At 41.6% G+C, this 17608-nt stretch overlaps 1 protein-coding gene across 1 annotated transcript in view; it reads left to right on the top strand.

Annotated features, from left to right (window-relative positions):
• The first annotated feature begins 1309 nt into the window (after positions 1-1309).
• The window catches only part of TLL1 (tolloid like 1), a 196048-nt gene continuing 179749 nt past the window's right edge, over positions 1310-17608 (top strand). The window contains exon 1 of the mRNA XM_074951107.1: positions 1310-1673. Coding sequence (XP_074807208.1) covers positions 1517-1673 — 157 coding nt within the window. The 5' untranslated portion in view covers positions 1310-1516. The remainder of the gene's footprint in view (positions 1674-17608) is intronic.

The following is a 17608-nucleotide window of genomic DNA, read 5'->3' on the forward strand; positions in this document are numbered from 1 at the left end:
TTATTCCAGCAGCACGTTTTCTTTCTTCAGGTTGGCCGGCTGAAAGGAGGCTTTCCGTGTTGATCCGTTCGGTCTGGCTTTAAGGAAAACAACAACCCACCAACAACTCACCCTCACTGCCTGCGAGTGACTGAATGCTCAGGCTGAATTATACAAAGTCGAGCATTGAAGCCAAGGGAGGAAGAGAGCGAGCTAGCGCTGCTGCTTCTACGGGAACTTTTGAAAATAAACCTTTACAACTCTCCTTCAGATCCACGTGAAAAAAGCAAAGCCGGACTGCAAGGTCTCAGCGCTGCCTGTTGCAATCTGTAATTTTACGTTGCATTTGCCTTTTTATTTTTATGTTACTTTCATTTTGGAACTGCTTCCCCAGCTCCTTGGCTGAACTTTGGAGATCAATGGACCTTTTATATCTCCTGCCCGTATTTAAACAAACTATGGACGCTTAAACTCCCCCCACCCCCACTCATGGGGCTAACGCTGCGCGGTAGCAGCAGAGGGAGAAACACACAGGCACTTCTTTAGAGACGGGGGGAAAGAGTGCAGTGATTTCTCATCCTCATTTCATCCTCACGGATTCTCCCGAGTCTCCTTCGCTGCTGAGAGTTGGCCCGCGTGGTGTTTCATCTGATTCCCGCAAGATTTCCCCCCTCTTTAAAAAAAAAAAAAAGAAATACCATGCGTTGCTTATCTGTAGAGACAGCTATATGGAGAGAGAGGCATACAGTCAGTGCGTATGTGTTTTCATAAGACTATCAAGAGAGCAGATCAGAAGCAGCCCGGATCCTGACCCTGACTGTATGAATAAGTAAGCAGGATGCTGACGATTGTTAGTTGCCTGTAAGGTTTTTATAAGCTGGGAGGGAGGAAGAGTGGGGGGGGGGGGAGACCAGAGACACAGAGCAAAGGGGGGAAAGGGGGAAGCCCTTGCACTTTTTCTCTCTGTTCCCCTCAGTGCTGCTGCTTCTACCCATCACTGTGAAGGGCTCTGAGGTCTGCTGTAGTGGAAATTGTTGTTAGCACCCCTCTTCTCTCTCTCTCTTTCGCCCGGTGGCAGTTTGCCGATGTGCACACCGGATCCATCTTCCCGCAGCAGCTGCAGCAGCAACGGGATCAGCGGAGCGCTCGGGAGCAGGCAGCCGGCGGAAAGGATCCTACTTGCCCCGGCCCCGGAGCCCTGGCAGCAGCGGTGGAAAGTTTGGCTGGGGGGTGACAGAGGCGAGAAGACGCCCTGACAGGCGAGATCCCTAGTCAGACTACATCCCTCCTCCCCCCCCCCCCGCGCCCACCCACCCGGCAACTTCTCCCCTGCAAGGGGAGGGGGTGGAGAAGGGGAAGCAACATTCTCCTTCTCTATGGTATGTCCATATGACTGGGGACACCTAGAGACCACAGCATCTCAGCGGAGGAGAAGAGAAATTTCCCCTCCATCCCTTGCCTTCCTGTATCGGTCCAGCGTGGACAGCAGCTCAGTCCTAGCTCCTCTCTGCCCCCTTGCCCACCTCTGTGGTAGAGGATGACAATGCTTTGCTGGAGGGTGGCGTTGTGGCTGGCTGGGTTGACTGCCTGGGGGAAGCTCTCCTCCTGCTCTGGCCTTGATTATGACTACACTTACGATTTCAATGAAGAAGATAAAGCTGAAGCGATAGATTATAAGGATCCCTGTAAAGCCGGTAAGTGACTTCCAAGGCTAACACTGTTACCTCCCCACCCCAGTTGGTGACTTGGTCTCTTTTTCTTTCCGATCTGTGTGGGAGGCTGGGAGCTCACCTGCTTCCTCCTCTTTGGGAGGCGAGGCCAAGGGGAAGTCTGGGCACCAGCAGCAAGTGGAGTTGGGCTCAAGGGCTTTGCTGTGTCACTCGGTGGGATTTCTATGGACCTGCTTTCTCGGGGCTTAGAGTTTCCACTTTCCTTGCACTTTACAACGGTGCTTGGACGACAAAGTGCGTTGAGTGCACTTTTTAGCATATGCTTCTTCCCCCGCCATGATTTATTAGAAAGCCTTGAATCCCAGAACTGGGCTCATTTCCCCTGCTCTCCAGGAGGTGTTTCCAATCACTGCAGTCTTGGGGTGGGTAGAAAGGAAACCTGTAAAGAGGCTACTGGGCACAACCTCATTCCTTATTGCAGCGCTATCAGAATAACTGGTCCACAAGGCTGATCGCTAAGTGCAAACACCCGCCCCCCGCCGCTTATTTTTATTTACAGCGCAATATTGTTGCTGCTTCCCATCGGCAGCCACTCGATCTGGGAACAGTTGAGAGAACTTGGAAGTTTCAAGGCCACTTTAAATATGAAAAGTGGATGATTCCTGTGAGATTAGCTCTAACGTGCCTCGCCCTGCCTTCCTTGCACAACCAAAACTACCCTTTGAAGGCAGGAGGAATGTTGGCCGTCCAGAAAGGCAGGATCAGGCCCCACATACCGTGCTGTAGGTTTGTTGGCTTCTGCTTGAGCGCCCGGGGTAGCTGGAGCTAGCCCTCCCGGCTGCTGCTGCTGCTCGCGCATGCTGCAGGCTGCCACCACGTGAGGAGAGTTCCTGTGGCCCCCTCTTCCTTTCAGCAGCCTGTCTGGCTGTCTCTCTTTTCTTTCAACCTGTTTCTTGACCCATTCTCTCTTTCTTCCATTGTTAACGGCCAGCACTCACGTTGAGCTATTACTCGGAGCAATACACTTCCCTTGTAATTCTCTCGGTCTTGCACTAAAGAGCCACCTCCAATGGGCGGCCTCTCTTTCCCCATCCTCGGCTACCAGTCGAAAGTGTCTCCCGGCTTTCCATCACAATTGTGCCGGGCTTTTAGTTAAAGAGCAGCTCTTTTTGTGGATTGACTTTGATGGTCCATTGGATGGTCTCTTCAGACTGGTTTCCCTATGAGTATTTATGCTAGTGCTTACACAGACGGAGAGGAGAGTGAATGGGGGTGGGTGAGGGGATTACTACATTTAAACGACATTCCTTGGTTGTATTAATTATATAGTTGACTAGTATTTGTTGTGGTTCAATGGAGTCAGGTTGATAGCCACAGCCAAATAGAAATCTGGGCTGTCTGTCTACTGATCTGTCTCTAGAAATAACCTCCTTTCTTTATTCCCAATTAGACTTCTTGTAATTTCCCTTTGCAAAGGGAAGACCTGGTTTTCTATAGTATTTGTTGACTGGGTGACTTCCATTAAAGTTAATTGCAAAACTCCCATTGACTTCATTGGAACCAGGAGCAAGCTCACAAGTTACTTACAGAGTAGCAGCCCTGTTAGTCTGTAGTCGCAAAAAGAAAAGGAGTACTTGTGGCACCTTAGAGACTAACCAATTTATTAGAGTATAAGCTTTCGTGGGCTACAGCATCCAATGAAGTGGGCTGTAGCCCACGAAAGCTTATGCTCTAATAAATTAGTTAGTCTCTAAGGTGCCACAAGTACTCCTGTTCTTTTTTTAAATGAAAGAGTGTACCTTGTTACTTGCAAATTTTGTTATGGACACTTATTCTAAGTCATGGTTGTTGATTCACATCAGCGTGGGTGTAAAATAAGTGCTTTAGTTTTGTAGCTGTCTCCTTTGCATTAATTAGTTATTCGGTATCCTGAAACCTAGTTCAGCCAAAGGTTGTGTTCTCTGTGTGTATGTGGGTTTGCTGAATTTGAGGAGAATGTGGTGAATATATATGCCAAATATGCAGACACTATGTTTTTCTAATCACAAAACTATTCCTTTCTGAGGTGTGCATTGCTAATATTCTTTGCTTAGAGCTGAGGAATGTACAAGTTCAAAAACAGTAGAATCAGCTGCAAACAAATCTTAATTTACTCCAATTAAAAACATGCAAGAAACTTTGTATAAAAAAGACAGTTACCTACATTCTGACCACAATTGATCTGAACTCTTTTGATGTTTTCTGGGACAGGTTTTAAGTGAGATTTCATTCATTTTTTATTTCATAAGAAATGTTTTTGTCTACACTTTGTGAAGTGAAATACTTGGTTTTTTTGTGTGCTTTTTGTTTCATTTTATAAAATTATGCATGTGTGAGTTTTAAATAAGTGTCATAGGTAGGGGAAAAAAGGAGTTGTGGCTGAAAGGCAGCTGGAATATGTCAAATGTGTCAGCTCTCTATTTTGTTCCATTTTGTTTTACTTTTGAGAAGGCAGAAAGAAGGTGACTATTTGGGTCCAATTTAATATTTCATGTAAAATCAGCCATAAATATACATTCAGTCATTATAATGATTAAAAATGAGCCTTGCTCCTACTTAGGATCTTACTCTCCTTTAGGTGCTCAGATAATAGTGATGAAAACCATGTAACTACTAAGATACATAGATAGATGCATGATAGACTTACATGTGTATAGTTCCCATTAATCTTAAACTGAATCACCTCCATATTTCTCTACACACTGAATAGCCCCTTTAGTTTTTGAATGTACAGTAACTTTGTCAAAACCCAAATGCAACATAAATACCATTTTATATTGGATTTGTACCATATCTTTGAGGGTTCTTTTCCAATCGTGTATACATGAGTAATTCTCCATGTATCAAAATGAGACCGATACCCCTGAAAAAGTTACACTGAAAATTTTTGTCTTTGAGCTTCCCTAAACAGTATGATAGTCTGATTACCCATTGCTGAGTACCCACTGAAGTTAATAGGAATTATGGATGCTCAGCACCATTTAGGATTATATCCTAAACTTTTATTCTCTCTTGGTCCTTTTTCCTGTTGAGTGGTAATTTTATTGACAGGTTTCAGAGTAACAGCCGTGTTAGTCTGTATCCGCAAAAAGAAAAGGAGTACTTGTGGCACCTTAGAGACTAACCAATTTATTTGAGCATGAGCTTTCGTGAGCTACAGCTCACTTCATCGGATGCATACTGTGGAAACTGCAGAAGACATTATATACACAGAGACCATGAAACAATACCTCCTCCCACCCCACTCTCCTGCTGGTAATAGCTTATCTAAAGTGATCATCAAGTTGGTGATCCGCCCCCCCACATCCGCCCCCCCACACCCTCCGCCCCCCCCCACACAAACTCACTCTCCTGCTTGTAGAGAGTGGTCACTTTGGATGGGCTATTTCCAGCAGGAGAGTGAGTTGGGGGGGGGGGGGCGGAGGGTGAGAAAACCTGGGTTTGTGCTGGAAATGGCCCAACTTGATGATCACTTTAGATAAGCTATTACCAGCAGGAGAGTGGGGTGGGAGGAGGTATTGTTTCATGGTTTCTGTGTATATAATGTCTTCTGCAGTTTCCACAGTATGCATCCGATGAAGTGAGCTGTAGCTCACGAAAGCTCATGCTCAAATAAATTGGTTAGTCTCTAAGGTGCCACAAGTACTCCTTTTTTTTTTGGTAATTTTATTGAAGTCAATTGGACTACTTCCATAGTAAAGTTCCACCCAATGTAAGGAAGGGTGCCAGAATCAGGCTTTGACCATGGAACTATGAGACTTAACTTTTACATCCAGGTTTGTGTGGATGTGCCATGGGTGAAGCAACAGAACAAAATAAGATAACCTCATCCAGGAAATGTATAAATTGCAAACTAAGTACGTACGTTAGATATAATTAAGGTAGACGTTAGCTTTTTTTGCTAGACTTTCAGTGACTATAACTAAGAGTACACAATTATTTTATATAAATGTTTATGAAGAGGACAATTATGTCCCATGGATTTCCGCTCACTTTTCTACATGAAGAAACACCATAAAACAACTACCATGTTACCGAGTAACATACTCCAAATATTCAGAAATTAAATAGCAGGTTTAGGAGAGCTAGCAGAGTAACATTACTGGTTGTAATTTGTGAGAATGTGGAGGATGAATTCAGTATTTGGGAGTTCCTTCTGTAAAACAAGAGCAAAGGGAGGAGAAGAGGAACATGAAATAAATAAGAGCACTTTACAATAGCCTTTCAGCTGGAAGAAGTGCTGATTACAGAAGCTTAACTTGTCACATAAAACTTATGTTTCTGCACCAAAACATAAGCTTAGCTGCATGTTCGATTTAAAATATAAAAGTGGGCATTTCCATTCTGCTTTTCTCCCAGTCAGCCGCTATCATCGTGCTGTCATTTTATGGCTAGCTGCTCACTGTGTTTTCATAAGAATATATAGGAAAATGTCCATAATTTCATGATCCAGTGCACACCATGAGGCAGATTCTCAGCTGGCGTAAATTGTCATAGGTCTGTTGAAGTTAATCCGCCCCCCCCCCCCGTCTTTTAGTAGGTTTTCTTCTTACTACAGTATCAAAAATATCAGGAGGGGGGGATATACTCTTAAGGAAGGGTCTAGCGAAATGTACTGGGAACCCACTAGTGAGAGGTCAATGGTTTTTGGTTTTGTTTTGAGGTGCTTGCGTGAATGTGAATCTTCTTGCAGATGTGATTTCTTTCCAGGGAAGCAGGAAGAATGGGATGCACTGAAGACACTACTAGCTAGCTTCATATGCTTCCATGGCTTGTGTGGTGCAAAACTACAGAAACAGGCTATAGAAAGAGGAAAAATACCCCACACAGAAAGTACCTCTGCACTATGACACATCACTCCAACTTAATGAAAGCAGAAATACACACATCACAATTTCTGCAGACGTGTGGAAAGGGCCTGGGTTGGTAGGGAGAAGTCATGTTGGTGACTGTTAGCTCGCGTGCATTTACAGCCCAAACTTCAGATATTGTGTGCAAGGAAAGCATAGCATTACTTTGTTGAGATCACCCTGAGAACCCTACCAGAAGTGGACTCAATGGCAGGTGGGCCTGGGGAAAAGGGATGCTGGGCTATGAGTGGAGCATGGTGCTGTAAGGAGGCCATGTTAAGCTTGTGATTTGTGTGGTTTCTAGTGTGTTTCCCTACTGACCTGTAGCCTATGCATGCATTTTGATTCATGTCGCTTCCCCTTCTGACAAGCACCCTGCATGCTGAAACAGTGGGATGTGATGTAGCACAGTTTCTGTGCTTCTGATGCCTCACATGTTTCCTTATTTCTCCACCGGAGAGGAACATGCTGCCCGCAGTGCTTAACACGGTAAACTCCAGTCGGGCCGTCTAGGTTCAGCTTCCAGATCTAGTTAGTTGAAAGTTGAAATACTGAAGTATTTGTGGCACCTTAGAGACTAACAAATTTATTAAAGCATAAGCTTTCGTGAGCTACAGCTCACTTCATCGGATGCATAAATCTGTTAGTCTCCCAGGTGCCACAAATACTCCTTTTCTTTTTACGGATACAGACTAACACGGCTGCTACTCTGAAACTTGAAATACGGAGACAGTCTTCATTACAATAGCAGCAGTAATCCTGTAAAGGTGCTAAGAAGAATCTAAGAATGGACATCTTAGAATAAGAAGCTTTGTATAAATGGGCTGTTACTCCAGAAACAAAGTCCAGTAGTCAGCAATAAAGGGGCACTGTCCACCTCGTCACATCTGGATATTTATTTAAAAGTTTTTTCTCAGGAGTCCTGTTTGTTGCTGTTGTTTTCTTTTGGCTGATTATTATAGCAGCAGCATATTTAAAAAGCAGCCAAAACCAGCTTATAATAAACACACCAGATAAAATCTGCAGGTATGTGCTGAGACACACAGTCAGTGCATGTATAGCTTGCTTTGATTTTGGGCACCCAAGAGGGTGTTTTCTTTTGTTTTGCTAATGAAAATAGCATGGTATAATTATCTTCAAAGAATAAGAACAATAATCATTTTTACAGATGGGTAGTTTTGGGGAGTAAATGAGGTTGAGAGTGGCTGGTTAAAAATAGTGTGTGTAGAGCAGGTGGGGATGGGGGGGAGCGGGGGCAGTCTAGTGATCGGAGCAGGAGAATCAAGAATCCTGATTACTGTTTCCAGTGCTGACTCCTTTGAGGTCTTAAACAAGTCACTTGATTTCTTTTTTCCATTTTTAAAAAATCTGGAAAATGGGGATGATAATACTTCTTACCTCACTGAGTTGTGAAGCTTGATTATATAGTGTTTTTGGAAAGTGCTTGGAGCATGAGAAGCATGAAAAACACAAAATAATAGGATTATTATTATAACGTGTCATCTGTAACTCCGCAGTCTAGCTCTTGTCTATTGATGTCATAACAACACCTTTTGCAAAAGTTGTTTTTTGAGATTATGAAATGTATGCTGGCTGGAAGGCTGTTGTTGGGCTGTGCCTTGTATTCTGGCATACATGTCTTTCTTTTTCATGTACTGTAAACACACTATTTTGCTCTTGGGTAATTGGGAAGTCTTTTAAAGAAACTTATTACACGTTTGAATCTGTTATGTAATTTATATGGTGAAGCTCTTCTCTATATACGTAAGTGTTGCTGGAAATGATGAGATCAGTCCTATGCACTATTTAATCACCTTATTTAGAGAATTTAATGCTCATAATATATGCCAGATGGACAGAATTCGAGTCTGAAGTCCTTTATTTTTCCAGAGGACAGATACAAGATAGGCAGCAGAACAGTAGTAAGCTCCCTTGCATAGCTTCTCAGCTTTGATCTGGACTCACTTTGATTAACAAACTTCATTTTAAATCAGATTTGTTCCTGCAGTTCAGCATTCTGTCTTTCTATTATACCATGCCCATCACTGTGGAATCCAGCAATTTATATATATGTGTGAACATCAGTCTCTCGCTCCTCCCCACCCCCCATCCCTTAGTTAATAGGATTTTGTTGGTAGTAATATTTTGGGAAAGCTAGGTTGAAAAAAGCGTTTTACATTTCAGCTACATGTCCACCCTGTCATGCAGAAGACTTAGGGCGTGTCTACACTAACAACTTAAATTGACCTATATTAGGTCAATTTACAGCCACTGCGGTCCACACTACCCTCCTTGGGTCGGTGGTGCGCATCCTCACCAGGAGCGCTTCCACCAACCTAAGAGGGGCAGTGTAGGGATCTGAGAGCCTGGTCCCTCAGCTCTGTTGGCAGCTCCCTACTGGGAGCCCAGCTGCCCCATAGGCTTCCAGGCTCCCGGCAGACTTTGCCCTGCCCCCTGGCTCCCTGTTCCCTGCCAGGAGTGGAGGAAACTGCCCGGGGCTTCCTGCCTCCCTGTTCCCTGTAGGGAGTGGGATCCAGCCATCGGGGCATCTTGGTCCCTCCCATTCCCCCCCCCACCTGTTTCCCACCAGGAGCCAGGCAGTCTTGTCAATTTCAGGCTCAATTTCATGCTGGAGCCGTGAAATTGACAAAACAGACAATGTTTCCAGGTGGGAGTAGGGGCAGGGAAGAAGCTACCCAGGGCTTCTTGCCTCCCTGTTCCTCACCAAGAGCAGGGTCCAGCCGCCTGGGCTTCTCGCCCTGGCTCCCAGCTGGGAGCAGGGTCTAACCACCCAGGCTTCTCGCCCTGGCTCCCAGCCAGGAGCTGGGTCCAGCCACTCAGCTCTCCAGGGGAGCGGAGGGCAGCTGGGCTCTGGCTGCCCAGCTTTCTTGTCAATTTCAGGGCTCTGCTGGAGCCCTGAAATTGACAAGAGAGCTAACTGCAGATGTAAGTAACTCAGTGTTTACACAGACATTGCCTTGCCCTAACTACACCGACATAAGCCCTACACCTGTCATGAAGGTGGAGTTACTATGTCAGTATAGTAGAGGCACTTACATTGGTGGGACAAGGCTGTAGTGTAGACACTGACATAATTAGGTCAACGTAAGCTGCCTTATGTCGACCAAACTGTAGTGTAGACTAGGCCTTAGTTTCACATTCAGATCACTTTCCACTGGGTCTTGATTCTGAATGTGCTTATGCCACTGTAAATCAAGAGGGATTCCACTGAAATAAGTGATGTCATATCACTAGTTATAAACTAATGAAAAATAAGATTTATAATAATTTGTGCAAGGTTATAGTGAATTTGCACTTCTTGGAAGGGACACTGTAGCAGACATTGTTTTAAACCTGTCGAGGGCGGGGAGAACATTCTTGGAGTATTCAAAGAGCAAAATTGTTTCCTGTCTGCTTGAGTCTTAACGATATAGCTGCTTTTACCAAATTCAAAAAGAAAAAGAAAAAAATCTAAGCTACAGGTTCTCAATTGTTTTTCATAGTATGGACCACATTTGACAGTGTGTCTTATGGGCCTGTCTCCTCCCATATACAACTGTATAGTTCTCCTCCTTCTGTTCAGGATTGTACAGATTTCCTCCCCTTCCATTCTTGATCACAGACAACCTCCATTTACATTAGCATTACAACTCTTTTGCAACTATAGCAACTGCTTACATAGAAAAGTAACACTAGAAAAGTATTTTGGTATTTTTAGCTCTCTTTTCTTTTAAGCTTTTGTTCTTTGTGAAGACAGTTAGCTCTTCATTTCATCTCCACCTCCCATCTGATCTGTTCTTTCCCTTCCTCTCCCACTGTTTTCCTCTACAAACTTCACTGTTGCCTGCTCCTCCTTTCCCTCTGCACAGGCTTCCCTTTCCTTTGTTGCTTTCTCTCAGTTCATACTGCTCAACCACCTTGTCCTCTTCTCCCCTTGCTCCCCTTGACAAACTGTCAAAATATTCCATTCCCTTCCACCCTGCTCCCGGGATTTCCCTTTCTTGCTTGTGGCTAGCAGCACTACTTCCAGGGATTGCTCCTGTTTCCTCACCACCTCTTATGTAACATTGTCTCCTCCTAGTACAGGCAGCTAGGCTGGCTCTTCATCTTTGTTTCAGCTGCTTTTATAGGCCTGCCAACCTTTCTTTGCAATGAAGAGACTGGGCAACTGTAAAAACATTTGGAAACCAGGAGGAGGAGACAGTAGTATGTGACCAGCCAGATTCTGGAGGTGCTCAGGGCCACCATCTTGTGCTCTGTGGACCACCAGTGTTCCACGGAGAACAGTTTGATTATGATTTTTCCTACATTTACTATGCTTACTCATACAAATCATCCTGTTTGTTTCAGTAGGACTATGTGCATGGGTAGGAGTTTGCATATTTAAACCATGTGAATGCCTGGATCTGAGCCATATGCCTTTGACATACGTGCACAAGCTCTCAAAGAGTGATTAGACACCAAAATGCAGGCTTGTGGTTTTTTCCCTTCAATATTTAAAAACACAAATTGTCAGGATTAAAAGAGCCAAAAATCAATTTTGCTCTAAAATAGCTCCAGGAATCTTCTTTTTTTGAGGTATGTGAAAAATGATGCCTAAGGGATGCACAGTGTGTGTTGTTTTTTTTAACCAGCCACTCTGCAGACTTTACATTGTTAAGATGAAATCTTTTGACAGCAGGACCAATAATTGAATACATAATTGATTTTAAAATGTTTGTGTTAGCACCAATGACTATAAATTATGTTACAAACAATTTTATTTCATAAGGTTTCAACGTCTGTTTTTAGATGTTTTCCAAATCATGTAAATATCTAAATGCTCTTACCTACAATTCCTGTGCTGCTTGAAACAGATCTACAGATTTTTAAAAGCTATTGTCTAAGAAACATGTATATTTGGGGGGGGGGGGGGGGAGAGATAATTTAAAAATAGATATAAATCAGACTTAAAGAAAAAGACACTACCCCAGGGAAAAAGTTTTACCTCTGGTACACCATGATTATAACTGTCTGTCCTAAAATGTGACAGAATGTCTGTCTGTATTTTCACATCTCCTCAGGGTTCAAAGATTCATTTGGTCACTATTCTGACATGTTATTGACAATTTCTGTGCTTTTAAAAATGTAGTGAGGAATAATAAGCACTGAATGTGTTGTCTAATCAGCAAGGAATCCTCAAGAATGCCAACATTAAGCAATAACATGTTCATTTTGAAAATAAATGTTCATTGCAATTGAGAGCAAAAATCTGAGGCTTTAAAAAGCTGCTATCCTCTGTGGGTTTAATGTACATTTAGGCCCTGATATGGCACAGATGGATCCCTGCACCCTGATGGAACTAATGGGTCTCCCCTCTCTTTGGTAGTTCTCTTTACAGGATTGCAGCCTTACCTTGTAGTTTAAAATACCAGATTATGGAAGACAGGGTGAGGCATGGACAGTGAATTAGAATAATATACATAAGGAATAACACAAATGGACCACATGGCCCATATTAAAAGTAATACATTCTTATAACATCTTTTAACAAAAACATGGATTTGTTAATGACATGAGATCACTAAGAGAATATTTTTAAGATGTCAGGTACCTCTCTAATTTTTGGGTGCTCAAAAGTGAATAATTATATGGACCAAGTCCTTCAGTAAAATCAATGGGAATTTTGTGTCAGTCTGAACAGGCAGGAATTCCTCACGTCCATTGCAAATGAATTAATAGAACAAAGAAGCACAATTTTGAATAAGGTACAATAATGTCAAGAATAATGTCCAAGTTGCATGGCTTCTGCATATTCCCATATGATATCCTCAAATAAGCGATGAAAGGAATTTCAGATGGTCCTTACATAATATCAAGGTTTGTTTTAGCAGTTTACTAACACAAGCCAATTATATTTGGTTTCACAAAAAGTAGTTTTAGAACAACTCAGTGGGTGTGAGAACATGATGATGATCAACTGCCCAATTTTGCCATCTGGTAAAATTCCCTTATTGCATTTATAACAAATTTGCATACATTTTCACAGGCACCCATCAAATAGAATTTGTTTCTTTCTCACAGTTGATACTTTAATTTTATTCTTTGGCTCACTTTTATTTATAGGAGGATTTTTATTCACATACTGGCCTAGTTGATTAAACCAATTATTTATTTGTTGATGAATATTTCTATAATTAACATAATCCATTATGTATGTTCCTAGTCAAAGTGCAGGATACTGGAGGACAAACGGATATGTTAGGATTTTTTACTTTTATTGACTGGAGAATCCCCATAACCCTTTCTCCAAGGGATCAATACCTGCTGAGAGGATGATGTGTTTCAATGTTGCTATCCTATTACAGACACTCAGTATTTTGTTCTGTGATTTTTATGCTTTTTGGTACCAGTGTCTAAGTGTTATATACCTTACTCTCCTCAGGAAGTTTTTATTCTTTTTCTAAAACACACAGATATTCAAGACAAATCCATAGTGGACCAAATCCTGGAGTCTTTATTTACTTATAACTCATATGATATGATGATGAGTGTGGTGTGAAAACCATTACAGAGAGATGCTTTTGCCTGAGTAAGGACTAAGAAAACGACTACTACTGCCACCATGGCTTCTGAGGGCCAGATTCTGATATCTGTACTCATGCTGATTAGTATCTTATTCCACAAAGAGTTCTACTGAAATCTGGTCCTGAGTAAGCACCTTGGGTCATTCTTCACAAACCTACATTCCAAACAAATGTAGTCTTATATCTTTACTGTAATTTAAATAAAGTCACATAAAAGAAGGCCTATCCCAGTTTCCAGATCCCTTTGCCATAATTTAAAGATAGAGTGAAACAATCTTTATGAAAGCAAAAGGTCATCCCCTGGCACTGTCATCAAATAGCAAAAACACATTACAGACCATATCAAAATCTTGCTATCCCTCAAATACCCAAAACACACCCTGCCCAGCCACTTTTCTGGTAAGCAGAGGATAGCAAATCTTGTACCTTATTTTAAAAAGGGATGATCTGGAGAATTTATAGACTAATAATCCCTGCATCTGTACCTGCCAATTGGTTGAAACAGTAATTAAAAGTAGAGTAACAAAACACATGAGAGATCATGTTATGATAGGGTCTAACCATCATGGTTTCTGTAATGGAAAATTGCACTTTGCTAGTCTCTTACAATTCTTTGAACATGTCAACAAAATAGTGGATAAAGGAGAACTAGTTAAATGATTTATTTAGACTTCCAAAAAGCCTTTGACAGGGTCCCAGACAAGAGGCTACTAATGAAGCTAAATAGCCATGGGTGAGAGGCAAAGTGTTGTCGTGAATCAAAAACTGTCTAAGAGAGAGAAAATGAAGTGTAGGATTGAAATGGACAATTTTCATCATGCAAAAGGTTAACAGTCAGTCTCAAGATTTTACTACATCCCATGTGGTTTAGTAGCAATTTACTAATGATCTGAGGAGAGGTGTATGAGCGAAGTGATAAAATCTGCAGGTGACACCGGGTTATTTAGGTTGGGCAGGACCAGAGGGGCCTGTGAGGAGCTTCAGAGGGTGAATGGACAACTTGATTGCCAATGGAGTTTATTGTTGATAAGTGTAAAATAATGCACATTAGCGGGGAAAAGTAAACTACTCATGTGTCTTAGAGTTCTCAATTAACAGTATCATCTCAGGAAAGGGACTTGGGCATCATTGTAGATAGCTCCATGACAACACATGTGCAGTTATGGTAAAAAAAAAAAAAAGGGTTAACAAAATGATAAGATGGAGAAGAATATGGAGAATGTAATTCATATGTGATAGTTCACCCACTTCAAAATCCTATTTTTAGTCAGATAGTCTGTTTTAGGGTTCTTAAACTTCAGCTTTTCTTTCTGTTACGTTTTCTTACAAGTGCTTTGTTAGCTATAATCATATCCTATGATCCTTATTAGGAAGGAATTTATACATCATACATGAAAATGGCTTAGCGGGAGGAGGCCTGGGTGAAAGAAATTCTCTTCATCAATCTCCTAATGGAATTGTATTACATTGTTCTTGTGGGTTGAGGATTTACCCTGCATGGAAGAAGCAGTGGGCTCTGCTTCCTAGCACTTATGGGTACCCTGATATACTATGTTTTTATTTTGTGGGCTAATTTTAAAAAATAGGCCTATAAGCCTGTGCTTATAGTTTTTGTGTGTGCAGGCTTCTTGGGGGTGTAACATTTCTACACACACAACTGTAAGTGCAGAATCAGAGACTGAGTGGAGACCATTTTGAACATTTTGCTCCATAATGTTGGTAATAGCTGAATTGAATATTAGTTACAGTCAACCATATATGGTGCTTGAACCACAGTCACATAACCCATTATTGCAAAACATTTTGATTAAAAACTTAGATATAAAATTAACATGGCACACATTAAATGGATTAAAAACTGGCTAACTGATAGGTCTCAAATGAAATTGTAAATGGTAATCATCATAGAATGGGTGTGTTTCGAGACAGTCCTATGGGCATTGGTTCTTCGCCATCCACTATTTAACATTTTCATTAATGACCTGGAAGAAAACGTGAAATCATCACTCATAAAGTGTGAAGATGACACAAAAATTGGGGGAGTGGTAAATAATGAAGAGGACAGAGATCTGGATCACTTGGTGCATGCAAACATACGCATTTTAATATGGCTAATTATAAATGGAGACATCTAGGAACATACTTACAAGATAGGGGATTCTTTTCTGGGAAGGAGTTATTCTGAAAAAGATTTTGGGGGATTATGGTGGAAAATTAGCGGAATGTGAGATCCCAGTGTGATGGTGTGGCCAAAAGGGCACATGCAGTCATTGGATGCAGAAACAGGGGAACTGCAAAGGGCAGTAGAGAGGTTATTTCACCTCTCTATTTGGCACTGGTGTGACAACTGCTAGAATACTGTGTCCATTTGTGGTGTCCACAATTCAAGAAAGATGTTGATAAATTGGAGAGGGTTCAGACAAGAGCCATGCGAATGATTAAAGGATTGGAAATCGTGCCTTATAGTGATAGACTCAAGGAGCTCAATCTATTTTGCTGAACAAAGAGAAAATTAAGGCGCGACTTGATTAGTCTATAAGTACTTACATGGGGAACAAATATTGAATAACAAGCTCTTCAATCTAACAGAAAAAGGTATAACATGATCTAACAGCTGGCTCCTGAAGCTAGACAAATTCAGACAGGAAATAAGGAGTACATTTTTAACAGTGAGCGTAATTAACCACGGGAACAACTTACCAAGGGTCATGGTAGATTCTCCATCCCTGACATTTAGCAAAACATCCAATCTTGATTTTAAAAAAGGATATGCTCTCGGAGCTATTTTGGGAAAGTTTTATGGCCTGTGGCATACAGGAGGTCAGACTAGTGATCAGTGGTCTGTTCTGGCTTGGAATCTATGAAAGTATGAAAACCTGGCTTATAATATTGGAACCTCTGCAGTTATGGAGGGGAGCTCAGATCCTGAGATGCCACATATGTGGATTACATGAGAGAAATAGCTCTGTGTTAGAGAAAAATGCAAACTGTTTTAAAATGATTTCAGTCATCTGTGCATAGGGCCCATTGAAAATAATGATGAATTCTTAGTTTGGATGAATTAAATTTGATTAGGTTCTTCTTTTCCTTAGTTTTTCCATATATAAATTAAAAATCCCCATTAGATTACTTTTGGGGCATGATACAAAACTCTCAGTCATGGATAGCGTGTTTATGCTGACTTTTCAGAGAGTCCTACTGGGCCTGGGTATGCACAGGAACTCCAAAGGTTTCCTGAATTATTTGGAAAGACTTGCTTATAAACGTAAACCTTTCTTGCGTCTTTCCTGAACATGAAAAGGCTGAGTTTAAAGGCCACGAGGGAAAACAAACAAAAAACCACACGCAAAACATTGAGTTATATGTGAAACTGTTGTTAGAGAAAAAGAAATTGCTGAATGTAGAAAGAAACATCTCTAAGCCACATTCTTGGCTGGTGCATCGTTGCACATCTTCATTGACTTCAGTGGAGCTCTGCCAGTTTACACTGGCAGAGAACTGCTCCCTTATCTTCTAAAAATGAGAGGAAGAAGTTGTTACTGTAGAAATCAGCAAAAATCGACACAAGATTTAAGATGCCACATGCAAATATTAAAGAAACAAAACAACTTTCTTCCACTGGTATGTACTAATATTTTCTAATTTCTTTTAGTCGTTTTGCCACTCACTTCTGTCCTGGATGTCAGGGAGGCACCGTCTTGTTCCTGCTGTCTGTGCTCCAATGTGGTGCTTTTAGCTCCCCCAGGGGGCAGGGAAGAGCACAGGGCAACATCCTCTTCTGCCACCTTCAGAATCTGTTTCTTCTTGCCTATTTGACAGGGAAGGAGTCTATGTTGGGGACTGGCTATGTACTTTTACAAACTGGACATATGAAACAGACAATATCTTTGATATTCAAATTTCTTTGTTAAACCAGGCTGATGTGCAAAGTTAGAATGGTGTTGTGTGGGGGTTTGTTTTATTTTTTGCTAATGATATTTGGTCCTAGTTATCAAAAATGAGAAGTTTCACTTTCCATTTTAAGTGGAGATTGAGTCATTTTCTGTTATTCACTTTGAAAGTTAAGGTTGTAATTTTGATGAAACAAAATCAAAATAAAGATAGGAATTTATGTGTTTCTACTGTGGTTCTTTATAGCATGGCAATTAAATACAAATATATCAAATGTCCTTTCCAGTGAACGCTATGGATCTTTTGTCTTTAGTATGGCTTAGTACTGCATATTTCCCACTCATTCCATGGATATCGTTGGGAGGTTCACATACAGAATGCATGCATCCCAGGGCTGGGTTAAGGAATATCACTATAGGTCCACACCTAGTGTGACGGCTCCTAGACTCATGTGATTACATCAGAATCTTAGTTTTTTTTTGAAGAAGTGTAAGTTCCTAGCCCTCATGGTATTGAGGAAAAATGTGCAAACATGACCTGAGTTTAATCAGTGAAGTATCATTTGCCAGAGTTTGCAGACAACCTCAGATATCAGCTCTGAGAGCTGTGAAGC

This window comes from Natator depressus, chromosome 4, assembly GCF_965152275.1.
Source record: "Natator depressus isolate rNatDep1 chromosome 4, rNatDep2.hap1, whole genome shotgun sequence".
Taxonomy (NCBI): domain Eukaryota; kingdom Metazoa; phylum Chordata; order Testudines; family Cheloniidae; genus Natator; species Natator depressus.